The sequence below is a fragment of the Kogia breviceps genome, chromosome 6 (genome assembly GCF_026419965.1).
Source record: "Kogia breviceps isolate mKogBre1 chromosome 6, mKogBre1 haplotype 1, whole genome shotgun sequence".
Lineage (NCBI taxonomy): Eukaryota > Metazoa > Chordata > Mammalia > Artiodactyla > Physeteridae > Kogia > Kogia breviceps.
The window spans coordinates 68,019,231-68,035,901 of NC_081315.1; the positions used below are offsets into that span (position 1 = coordinate 68,019,231).

The window sequence follows — 16,671 nt, forward strand, 5'->3', positions numbered from 1 at the left end:
CAACATTTTAATTTATAATTGAAACCATCTAATGAAACATTTCTTTATTAGGAGATTAGATATCATTTTAGAATTTCTTGAAGCCTCATTATTTGTTGTAATCTGTGTAATCATTGGTACTCTGCCTTTAAGGAAATGAACAGAAAAAATCTGTCCTGCAGTTGATGTCAGGGATAGCAAGGACAAGTTTTATTTGTGGTGTAGGCACATTGTTGTAAAGTATGTTGAATTCCTTTTCTGGGTATTTAGTTTGTGTTTTAAAAAGATGTCTTTAATTTATAAATATTTCCTCCCCCACCTGAAGGACTCATTATCTAAATTTTCTTATTTTTCTTAGTATTTGGCTTAATGTTTAAAGATAACAAATAGGTGAACATAATATTATCCAAAGATTATTCTGTAGCTGACATTAAAGTGTATAATTTTCATTGTAATTCTTCTTTATTACTTATAAATATTTTGCTCTGCAGACCAGATACTTGAGCATTTGGGGGCATCATTTACTTTTCTTTTAGTGATATTTATAAACTTTCCTCTGTAAATTTTAGACTGAACCAGGAAGAATAGTTATTGCTTTTTTCCTCTACTTTACTTGTTTCTTTGTCAGTCTTATCATGAAGTAGCTATCCCCTCATGGGGTGGGTCTGATTTCTTCTTCCAGAGGGTTGAGGAAGAAGCACTGGTGAAGAACAGCAGTGCTTGCAAAGATTACCTCATTGAAGCTATGAAGTATCATCTGCTACCAACAGAGCAGCGTATATTAATGAAGAGTGTCCGGACCCGACTGAGGACACCCATGAACCTTCCCAAAGTAGGATCTGCTGTTCATACTTGATACTACCTCATCTGAAAGGCCCATAGTGAGGCTGTTAATATTTTACTCATCTGATTTTCCATGTGCCCAGGAATTCATTGAAGTGTATATAATTCAACTTCTCTATTGATTTTGTCTGTAGAGGGATTGTTTGACTCACTTAATCTTTATAAACCACATGATGTCACTCTTCTGGAACAGAGGCAACTGGTATTTGTCCTTTCTGAGTTTTTTTTAGCTCTTTACAAAGGTTTCTTTGTAAGCTACATGTTTGGATAATAACTGAAAACTGACTAGTTTCACAGAATTGCTAAGAACTTAGGATGCTAGCTTGTTCCTTTTGTTCCTTCCTATTGTCTTGTGTACTATTTGATGGTTCACTCACACATCATACATAGCCATTTCAGTGTAGATTTTCCATGTTTTCCCAGATCTCCAGTATTCATGTAATTCCTCTGTGAAAGTTCATATTCTACCTTTATCTTTTTAGTTGAAGCCATTCGTGTCTTACTGATTTAATTTTCCTTACAAATAACCCCTCATTTCTGTCTCTCTGTTTGCAATTCCTTCTGCTCTGTTTGCATCTTTACAGTACTAGGAGACCAGCACTTTAAGCACCATTTTGTGTATGGTCTAATCAGAATGACCCATAATATAATGCTTTTATTTATGTATTGATTTTTAGCTCTCATGTGTGTTTGGGGCAATGATGAATTAAGAAATAAGAATTAATCTGTTATCCGCTGTTTTCTTATATCACCTTTAGTTATTACTTTACCTTTTCATTAAATTAAATCTTTTAAATTCTTTCACTTTAATGCTTTTATTTAGTGTTTTTTTCAAATTTTTTTGGAGTCTATATTTTAATTGCTTCAAATCCATATTAGTAGTGTTTTTCTGTTTTGCCCAGTGTTAACAAAAGAGTTCTTAATTTACAACCAACTATATTTTGCCAGTGTACTACTCCCTCCTTTTTTCTAGATCATTAGTAAATATTTTAATTTAAAATGGACTTCAGTGCTCTCCCTGGTGATACTTCATTAGAAATACCCACTTACCAACATAGTCTGTTTGTAGGAAGTTTCAGTCTATATGATTATGTTTATTATCTAAGCCAAAAAGTAAATAATTTGGCCTATAACATCTATTGAGATTCAGGATCATATAGATTCAAATTTGGCATGATTTTTATTTTTAACATCCCTCTGCGTGTTACTCATCGTTTCATAGGCTCCTGGAAGTTCAAATGCTTTTCTCAAAATATTCTAAATTTTTACTGAGAATTATTATCACTTATAAAGTATTTACAAGGCACTCACTTCCTACCCTATTTTGAAAATTGGTATTTGCCGTTTTTAAATTTTCTGATCTCTCCTCAGTTCTCCAAGATTTTTCAAAAATAATTGTAAGTGGCTCAGTAAGTACATTAGCTAGTTCCCTTAACACCTTAGTATGCATGCCATCTGGGTCTGCTGATTTTATAAGTGTTTACATTTTCCAAATACCCTTTTACCTCCTTTTATAAGTAGCCGTCTCTATAAGTCTTCATTACTTCATATTTGTCCATATTATTTGGTGTCAGTTTTTGTTCTTACAAAAAAAATAGATTTATAAAAGTTGTTCAGAGCCTTAGCCCATTCGAATTATTATTTTTTATGCTGGTCTTTTTAACTTCCTTCTAAATAGCTTGTTTTATCTTTAATACTCTTAAACATTTCATATTTGTAAAAGATCTCTTCTTAACTTGCATATTCCCGCTGCTGGCATCTTTAGCTTTGCTATCTTTAGCTATGCCTTAACCTTTAGAGTGAAAACTAATTCTCTTCTAATTTCTGTAATAAGCATGTCACTTTTGAAAACATTCTAAAGAGTCTTTGGTAAAATCCTATCAAGTATTTTCTCTTATGAAGAGTTGTGATCATCTGTTCAGTTGACACTCTCTGGGCTTCTCTGGTTGTGCCTTTGGAGTGACCCTCCTAACTGTATTAAACTTTTGGTTTCTCAGTTCTTTAGCTCTGATTTTGTGGTGGGTATGCTGATCCATGAAGGTTCTCTTCTGTTCTCTCAGGGTGGCTGGGGAGGAGGGTTGCAGACCTGACAGGTAGCAGGGAGGCTACTCAGCTCCTGATTTTGTATTTGCATAGTCTCTCCTCAAAGTTTATTTATCTGCACATGTTTTTGCAAAAGTGCTTGTGTTGGACACTTTTTTCAATAGCACTGTTTGTCATTTTAGAGTGGTTGTACTCAAGATTAATTCTAAATAGGTAAGAATGAGGCAAAGATTAATTTCTCTTGCTGACATAACATAATCATGGTAAGACCTATGAGACAAAATGTGGTAGCAATGCTGGAATAATAGATAATGTTTCTACCATGACAGTGACTAATTAGGCTCTGATTCTGTGGACGCATACTAATTTGCTAATTTGCATGAAAGATCTTTTTATATGTCAGATATTAGTTTTGTATCGTCAGTAAACCATCTTGGGATTGTGTAAGGCACTCTTGGATTTGGACAGTATAATGAAAAACTGTTTATGTTTTGCTACTGTGCTTTGTTGTTAGCTTCTTTTTACTTTTTATCTTTGGAATCTATTTTTACAAATGCTATTTTATTATTTCTTTTTTCTTTTTTTTTCGGTACGTGGGCCTCTCAGTGTTGTGTGGCCTCTCCCGTTGCGGAGCACAGGCTCCGGACGCACAGGCTCAGCAGCCATGGCTCATGGGCCTAGCCACTCTGCTGCATGTGGGATCTTCCCAGATTGGGGCTCGAACCCATGTCCCCTGCATCGGCAGGCGGACTCTCAACCACTGCGCCACCAGGGAAGCCCTATCTTATTATTTCTGTATATATATTTTTCTTTTTTTTACCCAGGATATCTATTAAGATTTCCAGTTGGAAAATTATGAAACTTGGTATTTCAGGAGGCAAAACTAATATTTAATAGGTGAAGAAAATGAAAGAACAAAGTTTAATTGATCTACATTTCAGGATGGTCACTTGAATTTGTGTAACTCCCAACCCTTTGCCTTCCTTAAATACGTCGCATTTAACTTTTCCATACAAATGTCTTCCCAGTTTTCTATTCCTTTGCATTAGCATAAACTAGTTTGATGTTTCTCAGATCAGGCATCACAAATAATTGGAGTGTCAGAGTCATGACACCTCTTTTGATGCTAGTAGTACGGTGGTTTTTATCACCGTCTCTTGATCTCATACAAATATCCCTGCTCTCCTGCTCTTGTCTTCCCATTATACATTCTTCCTTTCCCCATTATCTCTGATTCCTGGAGTTCCAAATCCTCACCCCAGTTTACTTCTCTTGTGTGAGTAAAGGACAGATATTACTACCTTTCTCTATATTCGGTAGCACATATTCCCTTCCATCCTCATTTTGATCTACAAGAAGTGAACTATTGTGTGGAAATCACAAGATTCATAGTTGAGAATCATGAAATCTAATAAACCGTATTGTTTCTCAAGGATTATTTGAAAAGTATTCCCTTCAGAGATTTTTTTTAAACTGATCTTCATCAGAGATGTTAACCAAACCTCTTTCAACTGTTGTCTAACTGCTGAGCAGAGTTTAAAAGTTAAGCACAGGTAGGTCTTCTATAGACCTCTAGATACAGGATTGATCTTACTGTCTGTTGCACCTCTGTGATTTCATAACCTTGCCCCTCCCTTTTTTCCCTTTGGGATTAGGAGGGAAGGGTATTGCAGATTTTCTTTGTTAATTCTTGCTTTTCTTTGTTTGTATTCAACAGTAGAGGAATGGCAGGTCTGAAAAAAAATTATATAACTGTGCTACATTCAGTCTTCTTTCTAAGACCTTTAAAATTCTTTATACTTTCCAGTAAATAAATTACTAAAATAGGCTTCTTTTTGGAAACAAGATTATTCTGATTTCTGTGTACCCATCTTTCTATAGTTCCAAGTACAGGTAGGTCATTGCTCAAGTCAAGGTTGCAAACCTTCCCTTTTTGTATGCATGAGTCATTCCATCTTCTGTTTGTTTTGATTTTTTGTTTCTTTTGAACATCATTTTTCCTGTCATCTCACTTTTCCCTTGAGGTCCTTGCCATTCTTTACAGTGTTGCACACGTGACATCATTAACTTTTACGTTCTTCTGAATTGACAGCTGTGTTTTCAGTGTTTCCAAAGAGTGCCCAGTGTGCCCACTTATACTCATTAAAAGACAAACACATTGATTGCTAAATCCCATCTATCTCTCAAGGTTCTACTTCCTCCAGGAAGCTTTCACTAAATTATGGCTATGTTTCATTTTCTGATCAGGAATAGCAATTAATGTTTATAACTAATCATAGCTTTCTGGTCACATATAATTGTATATAGTTCTTGAAGTACTTTAGAGTCTTGTCTCCTTAGTGATACCTAATAGCTCTTGGGGGTAGAGACCCTGTCTTACATTTCTTATGTAGAACATCTTAGCACAGTTCTGATCAAATATGGAAGATAGGCACTTAATAAATAGTTGTTGGATTGAATTGAATTGAAGAAGTTTATGGACCTCACTTATTCTCAGTGCTGGACTGTTATTCATTCATTCGTTATGATTTCTAGTATCTCCATTATCTGTCCTCTTGGTTGTTTTATTTGTGGGGCATCCAGGGAGGTCTCTTTACTTGACATCTGGGAATCTGTGCTCTCTTGTGAACTCCAATTCAATTAGTCCTCCTTTTTCAATAGGTTTTATTTTTCCTTCTTCCATCTTTCTTTAATACCTTATTGTCCTTTTCATCTCACCTACCCACTAACATAAATTTCACTTCTGTCTGCTTTCCTAGATTGTGGAGATCTAATCCCTGGTCATTACAAAGCTGGGATCTAGTTTATAGCAAGCCCTATGACACTGCAGCCTTGCCAGTGCTGACTGCCTGCTGTTTTTGGCTTAAATACTGCTTTTGCTTGAAGGATCAGAAACTTAGTTTCTGATATCCTTATTTTTGACTAAATGTGCTAGAAAATAGAATTGTAGTTCTAACATACATGTGTCCCCTTTGTTGATGTTTATTAAATGTTGATGAGGTGGTTGTTTTCCCCCAGCTCCCCCTACCATCTTCATCCTAATATTCTCCACGTCATTGTCTTTGTAAGACATTTTAAATCCCTGAATATGCAGTAGTTGTTGGTTCAAGTACCTCTGCTTCTGCCCTTGCAGCTAATGGTGGTGGTTGGGGGCCAAGCACCAAAGGCTATCCGCAGTGTGGAATGCTATGACTTCAAAGAAGAACGATGGCACCAAGTAGCAGAATTGCCTTCCAGGAGATGTAGGGCAGGTAAGCATCATGCATTGCGGTCATTTCCCTATTTCTGGGTCATTGGGAGCTTCTCTCTCAGGTCTTATTTTATTAACTAGAAGAATCTTTATTGGAAAAGCTTTGATTAAAGTAGCCATGTGATTACAGAGTGATTGAGGAGCCCCATGCAACTCATAAGACATTGATGGAGATAGCTGCTCTGTCTTCAATTTACTTATTTTTCTGATTCTCTAGTATAAAGTGGAGTAGCTAGCAATTTGCTGGATATTTTCCTAGTTACCTTTGCTGAAGTGTTGAGAATTCTTTAGGTTGGGACCCTTAGTTCTAAGAGATTCCTGACTTAGCTAATAAGCCACAGTTTCCTTCTTCCAAGCATCTGTTTTACAAATGTTTGTTGAAATAGACTTTATTTATCCAAAACTGTAATCAGAAGAGGCAGTTGCAAATTCTAAGGATTCTTCCTGTGACTCAAATCTGGATCCATAAATCAGAGTTCCCATAGTAAATGAGTTCTAAGTGTAACAGAACATTTCTATCATGGAAGTCCTTTAACAATATATCCTAGAAACTGTTACATAACAGCATAGAGTTAACTCATTCCTTTTGAGCTATCTAGTATGTTGGACAGGGAGCTGGATGTAGTATAATTTTTACTAGTTTTTAATTGAACATTAAAATTGTTTTTAATCTTATGTTATAAATAGTACTGCAATGAATTCCTTATACATACATTATTATGTATGTATGCTAATATATTTTAGTGGGATAAAACTCTAGAACTAGAATTAATGATTCAAAGAGTATGCAAGGAAGATATACCAATTATTACTTACACTAACAGTAAAATATGAAGGTACAAATTTCCCTACATACCCTATAACACCTTATAATTAAATTGAGTTTTGCAATCTGGTAGGTGAAAAATGCTATCTCATTATCTACTTTGCACTTTTATTATGAAGAAAGTTAAACATCTTTCTGAATGGTCAGTTCATGATTCTTGCCATTTTTTTATTATACTATTTTATACGATTTGATACATTAAGGGAAGTAGCCTTTTTGTCTGTCATTTGTGTTGTCAGTGTTTATTTGTATTAATCTTTTATCTTCTGACTTTACTTGCATTATTTTTGTGTTATTTTGGCCATTTAACAATGTTACTTTTTATGAATTCCTGTACATCAGAATTTTATCCTTGGACTTAAGGATTTGTTTGTGTAGAAAAGCGTTACTCAGAAATTATTTGTGTGTGTGTAATTCCCTAATATTAATATCTTATAAAACTGTGATGCAGTTATCAAAACTAAGAAATTAGCATTGGCATATTACTATTACTTAGTATGATATTCTCTAGGTCCACCCATGTTGCTGCAAATGGCAGTATTTCATTCTTTGTTATGGCTGAGTAATATTCCATTGTATATATAACACATCTTCTTAAACCAATCATCTGTTGACAGGCACTTGGGTTGTTTCCATGTGTAGATTATTGTATTGGATTGGACAAAAAGTTCGTACAGGTTTTTCCATAAGGTTACAGAGAAATCCGAACGAACTTTTTGGCCAACCCAATAAATAGTGCTACTCTGAACATTGAGGTGCATGTATCTTTACAAATTACAGTTTTCATCCTTTCCAGATATATGCCCAGGAGTGGGATTGCTGGATCATATCATAGTTATATTTTCAGTTTTTTAAGGAAACTCCATACCATTTTCCATACTAGCTGCACCAATTTACATTCCCACCAACAGCAGGGTTCCCTTTTCTTCACATCCTCTCCTGCTTATTTGTAGACTTTTTGATGATAGCCATTCTGACCACTGTGAGGTGAGACCTCATTGTGGTTTTGATTTGCATTTCTCTAATAATTAGAGATGTTGAGTATCTTTTTAATGTGCCTGTTGGCCATCTATATATCTTCTTTGGAGAAATGTCTATTTAGGTTTCTGCCTATTTCCTGATTGGATTGTTTGGGGGTTTTTTTTGAATAGTATGAGCTATTTGTATATCTGGGTTATTAACCCCTTGTCATTCACATCGTTTGCAAATATTTTCTCCATTCCGTAGGTTTTCTTTTATTTTGTTGATGGTTTCCTTTGCTGTGCAAAAGCTTTTAAGTTTGATTAGGTCCTATTGTTTATTTTTGCCTTTATTTCTTTTGCCTTGGGAAACTTCTCTAAGAAAATAATGCTATGATTTATTTCCAAGAATGTTTCACCTATGTTCTCTCCTAGGAGTTTTATGGTATCATGTCTTACATTTAAGTCTATAAACCATTTTATGTTTACTTTTGTATATAGTGTGAGGGAGTGTTCTAATTTCATTGATTTACATGCAGCTGTCCAGCTTTCCCAACACTACTTGTTGAAGAGACTGTCTTTTCTCCATTATATAGTTTTGTCTCCTTTGTCGTGGATTAATTGACCATAGGTGTGTGGGTTTATTTCTGGGCTCTCTCCTCACTTCCATTGATCTATATATCTGTTTTTGTGCCAATACCATGCTGTTTTGATTACTATAGCTTTGTAGTAGTGTCTAAGTCTGGAAGAGTTATGCCTCCAGCTTTGTTCTTTTTCCTCAGGATTTCTTTGGCATTTCTGGGTCTTTTGTGGTTCCGTATAAGTTTTAGTATTATTTGTTTTAGTTCTTTGAAAAATATCATGGATATTCTGATAAGGATTGCATTTAATCTGTAAATCATATGGCCATTTTAACAATATTAATTTTTCCAAGAGCATGAGATTTCTTTCCATTTCTTTGAATTACCTTCAGCTTCCTTTATCATTGTTTTATAATTTTCAGTGTGTAGGTCTTTCATCTCCTTGGTTAAGTTTATTCTTAGGTTGTTGGGATTTTAAATGGGATTGTTTTTTTTTTTTACTTTCTCTTTCTGATATTTTGTTGTTGTATAAAGGAATGCAACAGATTTCTGTATATTAATCTTGTATCCTCCCACCTTGCTGAATTTATTAGTTCTAATACTTTTCGTGTGGAGTCTTTAGGGTTCTCTATATAGCATGTCATGTCATCTGCAAATAGTGACAGTTTTACCTCTTCACTTCCAATTTGGATACATTTTATTTCTCTTTCTTGTCTGATTTCTATGGCTAGGACTTCCAATACAATGTTGAATAGAAGTGGTAATAGTGGACATCCTTGTCCTGTTCCTGAATTTAGCGGGAAGTTTTTCAGCTTTTCACCATTGAGTATTATGTTGGCTGTGGCTTTGTCATAAATGGCTTTTATTATGTTGAGATATGTTCCCTTTATACCCACTTTGGTGAGAGTTTTTGTTATGAGTGGATGTTGAATTTTATCAAATGCTTATTCTGTGTCTATTGATATGATCATGTGGTTTTTTTTCTTTCCTTTTGTTAGGTGGTGTATCATAGTGATTGATTTGCACATGTTGAACCATCCTTTTTACCCTAGAACGAATCCAGCTTGATCATGAGATATGATCCTTTCTCTGTATTGTTGGATTTGGTTTGCTAATATTTTGTTGAGGAATTTTGCATCTATATTCTTCAGAGATATTGGCCTGTAATTTTCTGTTTTTGTAGTGTCTTTGTTTGGTTTTGGTATCAGGGTGATGGTGCCCTCATACAATGACTTTAGAAGTGTTCCTTACTCTGTAATTTTTTTGGAATAGTTTGAGAAGGATAGGTGAGCTGTATGGTTCTGGCCTTTTGTTTGCAGGGAGTTGTTTTCATTACAGATTCTATTTCACTTCTAATAATCAGTCTGTTCAAGTTATCTATTCCTTCTTGACTCAGTTTTGGCCGGTTATATGTTTCTTGAAACTTTTCCATTTCTTCTAGGAGGTCCGATTTGTCATTATATAACTGCTCACAGTATTCTCTTCTGTTTTTTTTGTATTTCTTGGTTGTTATTTCTCCTCTTTCATTTCTTATTTTGTTTATTTGGATCTGCTCTCTTTTCTTCTTGGTGAGCCTAGCTAGAGGTTTTTCAATTTTGTTTATCTTTTCTAAAAACCAGCTCTTGGTTTTATTGATCTTTCCTGTTGTTTTTTTGATCTTCATTTTCTTTATTTCCTCTTTTATCCTTATTATTTTTCCTTCTGCTGACCTTGGTTTTGTTTGTTCTTCTTGTTCTGATACTTTTAGGTGGTAGGTTAGGTTGTTTATTTGAGTTTTTTTCTTGAGGAAGGCCTGTGTGGCTATGAACTTCTCTCTTAGAACTGCTTTTGCTGCATCCCAAAGATTTTGTAAGGTTGTGTTTTTCATTGTCATTTGTCTCAAAGCATTTTCTGATTTATTTGATTGCATCAGTGACCATTGGTTTTTTTAGTAGCATGTTGTTTAGTCTCCATGTGTTCGGTTTTCTCCCGTTTTTCTTTTTGTGGTTGATTTCTAGTTTTATACTGTTGTGGAAGGAAAAGATGCTTGAAATAATTTCTATCCTCTTAAATTTGTTGAGGCTTGTTTTTTGACCTAGTATCTCTTTGCCATTTTAATTATGAAATGTGTTGGTGTGGGTGTGATTGGGTTCATCTTGTTTGGGACCCTCTGTGCTTCCTCTACCTGGATATCTGTTTCCTTCTTAAGTTTGGGAGGTTTTCAGCCATAATTTCTTCAAATACATTTTTGAGCCCTTTTTCTTTTTCTGCAACCCCCCTATTTTGCGTAGGTATGCTTTATATTATCCCATAGATCTTGTATGTTACTTTGGGGTTTTTTTGTTTGTTTTTTTCATTTGTCTTTCTGTCTGCTGCTCTGATTGGGTGATTTCCATCATTCTATCTTCCAGATCACTTATTCGTGCTTCTGCATTATTTAGTCTACAATTCATTGCCTCTGGATTTGTTTGTTTGTTGTTGTTGTTGTTGTTGTTTGCGGTACGTGGGCCTCTCACTGCTGTGGCTCCTCCCATTGCGGAGCACAGGCTCTGGATACACAGGCTCAGCAGCTGTGGCTCACGGGCCTAGCTGCTCCGTGGCATGTGGGATCTTCCCGGACCAAGGCACCAACCCATGTCCCCTGCATCAGCAGGTGGACTCTCAACCACTGCGCCACCAGGGAAGCCCTCTGGATTTGTTTTTATCTCTGCAGGTGAGTTGTCTAGTTTTGACTGGTTCATTTTATAATTTCTGGTTCCTTGTTATAGTGATCTGCATTTCTATTGATAATCTTTAATTCCTTCAGCATCTTTATTTATTTATTTATCTTTACCTCCTTTTTGAACTAGGAGTCTGGTAGATTGGAGAGGTCTATTTCATTATTTGTTCTTTCAAGGGATTTCTCTTGTTCCTTTAATTGGGAGTAAGTAGTTCCTCTGCTTTCTTATTTTACTTGACTTTGTCTCTATGAATTTAGGAGAAACAGTTGTCTATTGTGGTCTTAAAGGGCTGTTTTTATGTGGGAGCATCCCTGTGTAGACTGTGTAAGTCCAGTACTTTTGGTGCAAGGGCTGTATGCCAACCATATCTTTCCTCAGAGTGTGCTGGCCATTATCCTCTTGATAAGGGGGTGTGATTGGAGTTGCAGTGTCTACAGCCTGCCCTGGATATTGGGCACAGCCTCATCTTTTCTCTGTGGATGTCACGGCCTTGTCAGGGGCAAAGTCTGGTCCCCAGTTGTTTGAGTAGAAACCCTGAGTCTCATATTGGATATGGCTCCATTGCCCTTGCTCTGTTGCAAAGGAGGTGAGTGCTGAAGCAAGTGAGGCCCATGTGGTCACAGGGAACCTATGCACTGCCTCTGAAGTCATCTGCAGTTCTGCCCAGAAGCAGCCCAAGGTCGTGGCCCTTTCTCCACTGTGTTTGTCCCAGATCTAGTGCTAGGCTGTGGTGTGGAGTGGGCTGGTGCTGGGGGCTGGGGTGCTGTGGCTGCAGGAGTCAAGGTGGTTGTGCTGCCACCTGGGACCTGGGCTGCCTCTGTGGCAGGCCTCTCCCAGGACCTGTCTGCACTAGATCTGGCTCCAAGCTTCAGTGTGGGCTGGGCAGAACTAGAGTGCTCCAGAGAGACAAGGAACCCCTGTATACTCCTCCCAAGGGGCTGTCTACCCAAAACATGCATTTCTGTGGTGTGACCCAGTGTGTGCACCAACAATGTCCACTGGATCTGGACCCTCCCCCATGGTGTGAATGCTGACAGTGGGCTCTGAGGTTTGATAAGGCCATACCCCAGGCCCTCCAAGCTGTCTCCATGCAGGTAGACAGAGTCCTCTTCCTGGGCCCATCTGCCCAAGACTCAGCATCTAGCCGCTGTGCATACTAGCACCCCTGCCCATCATGCATTTCAGACTGGGAAGTACAGCGAGGTTGCAGCTATCAGCTCTGCTCTGATTGCTAGTAAACCAGCACCCACACAATCCTTGAGAGCAGAGACCAGGCCCCTCTGAGACAGGCTGGGACCTGGGACTTGGGACCCTATACTGCAGTGCTTGCACCTGGACAAACATCTCCTTGAGCAACAGAAGACAAAGAAACTCTAAGGGACTAAAAATAACTGCGCACATGTGTAGTCAGGGTAATTATGAATAATAAGGCCAAAACCCAACTGCCACTTCTGAAGTGCTAGGAGCAAAAGCAGGGTACTGAGCATGATCCCTGCACACACCACCACCAAGGGGTGGACAGACCACCTAAGCCATGCCTCCAGCCTGAGCCACCAATGTGTCCCCACTGTCACCCCATTTAAGGAAACATCTTGCTCCCTCTCCTCAGGGAGCAAGAAAGGGAACCTATTACTTGTTTTTGCTCCCTCGTGCTAAGCACAAGTCCCAGTAAAGCCTTGCCTGAATTCCTCATCTGGCCTCTTACCAATTTCTGTTGCTTAAAGAGTCCAAGAACCCAGGTCTGTAACACCTCCAGTCCCTCTGTCTGTCCTGGCAGACTTCATAGCAGGCAAAGGGGCTCCCCAGGGTGAAGTCCTGCCCTTGTGGACCTTCCCTCCTTCACAGATCCCTCCCAGGGTGCCAGTCCTGTTCTGAATGCCTTTTTCCCCCCATCCTGCTGGGTTACGTGGAGATCTTTCTTGCAGCTTTGGTTGTAAAAGAGATCTTCTGCCAGTTTCCAGTTGGTTTTCTGTGAGAATTGTTCCACATGTAGATGTATGTTTGATGCGTTTGTGGGTGAGGTGAGCTCCATGTCCTCCTACTCTGCCATCTTGATCCTGCCTTGTTATATTGCATTTAGTTGTCATGTTATCTTAGTCTCTTCTGATCTGTGACAGTTCCGTAGTGTTTCCTTATCTTTCATGCCCTTGATTCTTTTGAAGACAACTTGGTCTGGTATTTTTGAGTAGAAGGTCCAAAATTGAAAGCCATGGGAGATGTGTACAGGTTCAAGCAGTTGGAAAATATTGGCTCATTGTTTACATCTGTAAGTAAGTCTTTGAAGAAGCCAAGAGTCAAAATAGTACCTCAGCCCATGCCATTGCATTTTTCAGTAGTAGTAAGGAGCACAGTCTATTCATTCTATATTCTCGCTAATGAATAGCGTTTCTTAGGACCTATTCATCCAGGCTTCTCCTAGGGCGACTTGTGTTCTGACAACAGCTGTAGACTGTTTGGAATGCAGTCTTTAGATGTTGGTAGCAGTTGGGTTGCACATGCATCATTAACTGCTGTATTTCTTTTTCAGGGATGGTCTACATGGCTGGACTCGTTTTTGCTGTTGGTGGCTTTAATGGCTCCTTAAGGGTCCGCACTGTGGATTCCTATGACCCCGTGAAAGATCAGTGGACCAGTGTTGCTAACATGCGAGACCGGAGAAGCACCCTGGGGGCTGCTGTGCTGAACGGACTGTTATATGCCGTAGGAGGCTTTGACGGGAGTACAGGCAATTTTCTTTTATCTTTCCTACACTGCTGTTAGAATTAACATAGCGATCACATTTATAGAACAAGGCCTAGCAAAATTAGGAGGCATTTGAATGTTTTAACAGGTATTGTGAAGATAAGTTTAAAATTTCCATCCAGAATTCCTTTAAATGATGTTAAGAGTGCTCAGTATGTACATTTTCTTTCTCATGCTTCAGTGTCCGTCATCTTCCCAAGTTTGAAAAGCCAGTAAATGTCAGTAGCTTGCATAGGAGCTCGCTATTCCTCTTTGTCACATAATTGGATTTTGGCCCACTTTAATGTAGCTGAAGTATTTCCCCTACTAATACATATAAGGAACCTGAGGTGCAGTGCGTTGTGCTTTATTACAGGGCTGTCCTCGGTGGAGGCTTACAACATCAAGTCTAACGAGTGGTTCCACGTGGCCCCCATGAACACGAGGAGGAGCAGTGTGGGTGTCGCCGTAGTTGGAGGTCGGTCGACTTCCCAGTGGTTGTGAGTGGTTCTTCCCGTTAACCCGGACTCTGGTTTTCTAAATGGGCAACCAAAGGGCCGTTTAAAAGGGAAATAGTGGCTATTGTAAAATGCTAGTTACCCCCTTTTAAAATAAGGTACACCCACCCCTTGGTCCCCCTCCCTCTCTCTCTGTCCCCCTCCTTTTCCCTCTCTCTGTGTAACCTGTGTAATATTATTAACTGACTTTAATACAGTCATCTGGAGAACAAACCAGATGGCATGAATATGAAATTTTACATCTGGAGAAGGGCTGTTTAACATTTAAGGGATGGGTTGCCACAGTTATTTATTTATATCCCACTTTGTCCCCCAAAAGAGTTTATTTAGTATGATTTTTTTTTTACTTGGTTGGGCAAATTTGTGGGTTCCCACCCCCCTCCCCATGATGGGTATAATCCTCTGCACCAACTTTTCTTTTACCAGCTTTACTGAGATAGAATTCACATACCATACAATTCATGCATTTAAAGTATACAATTCAGTGTGCATCTGTCATAACAATTCATTTTAGAACATTTTTATTACCCCCCAAAGCAGTCCTACTCCCCTTGGCTATCACCCCCATCCTCCCAGCCCTCAGCAAACACTATCTACTTTTCTGTCTCTCTGTAGATTTTTCACTTACAGACATTTCATATTAATGAAATCATACAGTATGTGGTCCTTTGTGACTGGCTTCTTTGACTTGGCATAATGTTCAAGGTTTGTTCATGCTGTAGCATTTTACCAGTACTTCATTTCTTTTTATTGCCAAATAGTATTCCATTGTATATTGGTACTGACTCTTGATTCAACTTTTTTTTCAATTTACTAAGATAACTTTGATATTTAATTTGGTTTTCCAGGATGTTCACTTACCAAATAGTAGTGTTTATCCAAATGTATACTGAGTGTACTTTCTTGTTCTATCAGTCAGATTATTGATGAAAGTGTTAAATTAATATCATATATATTCTTCAGATCTTCATAATATGATTTGGTAAGTCCACCTGTCACCATTAGGCAAGATTTTAAATAGTTCCTAATACTTTAAAAGTAAACTCTGCTACCAAGAAGGAAAATATATTATTTCCTGACATGAAAAAATCACTTTTTATGAATTTGGTTTTCTCTGTGATTCCATGTTTAGGTCTGCTTTATGCTGTCGGGGGTTATGATGGAGCTTCACGTCAGTGTCTCAGCACAGTAGAATGTTACAGCGCCACAGCAAACGAGTGGACCTATATAGCAGAAATGAGTACCAGACGGAGCGGAGCAGGTGAATAGGAACCTCATTTAGTGATTGAAGCATGGAAGTGATAGAAAAGAATTAAACAAGTGAAATGATGGCATCTCTTTATATTATCAGAAAATATATACTGATTTTAGTGACATTGTTAAAATGTCTTTTGCATTATGCAGGTAGAGTTGGTAGGTAGCTGCACTTAAAATTTCACTTTGTAAAATTTCTAAAGTGCTATATTAAAGACTTCTGTTTCATTTAATTATTTCTCTTGTTTGGCATTACTTTAAGTTTTTGTTTTTAGTGCTTAATAATCAACTCCATATTCTTACAGATTTTATGTTCTAATATTGGTTTGCTTTTATCACGAAAGTTGTTTTCAAAAGAATTGTGTAAAGGACTTCCCTCTCTGTTTCACCTCCATATTATTTTTATTGTATTTGACATGCTTTTTTAGAACAATAGTTCTTACTGAGATTCTCATTTGTAATTCTATTTGTTTCTATTTCTTAGGCTGTATGCTTTAATATTGACTTTTAATATGAATAATCATTTCAGAAGTTTTATTTACAAGTCATTTGAAGAAACCCTAATATATTATAAATTTCTTGTCCCTTTTACTCTACTATTGTTTGGTTCTTTGTGTTTTACAGGTGTTGGTGTGCTAAACAACTTATTGTATGCTGTTGGGGGTCATGATGGCCCTTTAGTACGAAAAAGTGTTGAAGTGTATGATCCCGCCACCAACACATGGAGACAGGTTGCAGATATGAACATGTGTAGAAGAAATGCAGGTATCTATCTAGTTTATGATTATGAAGTTTATAATGAATTGTATTCCGAGTATCACTGTGTATTTCCATTGTTCTTTTATTGATCTGAGTTCCCTAATAGACTTGCTCTTTAAAGGCAGAAACTTGCAGAAACTTTTGTAATAATCCTATATAATGAATGCCTAGCATAGTGTCTGGACATAACAGGTTGATGTGATCCTTCTGTTAACTTATAATTTCTGTCAAAGTTTACT

The 16,671-nt window shown here is 37.6% G+C and overlaps 1 protein-coding gene across 1 annotated transcript in view; it reads left to right on the top strand.

Moving 5' to 3' along the window:
• KLHL2 (kelch like family member 2) overlaps positions 1 to 16,671 on the top strand; it is a 124,564-nt gene that overhangs the window by 102,928 nt on the left and 4,965 nt on the right. The window contains exons 8-13 of the mRNA XM_059065870.2: positions 662 to 811; positions 5,999 to 6,116; positions 13,708 to 13,905; positions 14,278 to 14,379; positions 15,552 to 15,680; positions 16,298 to 16,438. Of these exons, the coding sequence (XP_058921853.1) occupies positions 662 to 811; positions 5,999 to 6,116; positions 13,708 to 13,905; positions 14,278 to 14,379; positions 15,552 to 15,680; positions 16,298 to 16,438 (838 nt within the window). The remainder of the gene's footprint in view (positions 1 to 661; positions 812 to 5,998; positions 6,117 to 13,707; positions 13,906 to 14,277; positions 14,380 to 15,551; positions 15,681 to 16,297; positions 16,439 to 16,671) is intronic.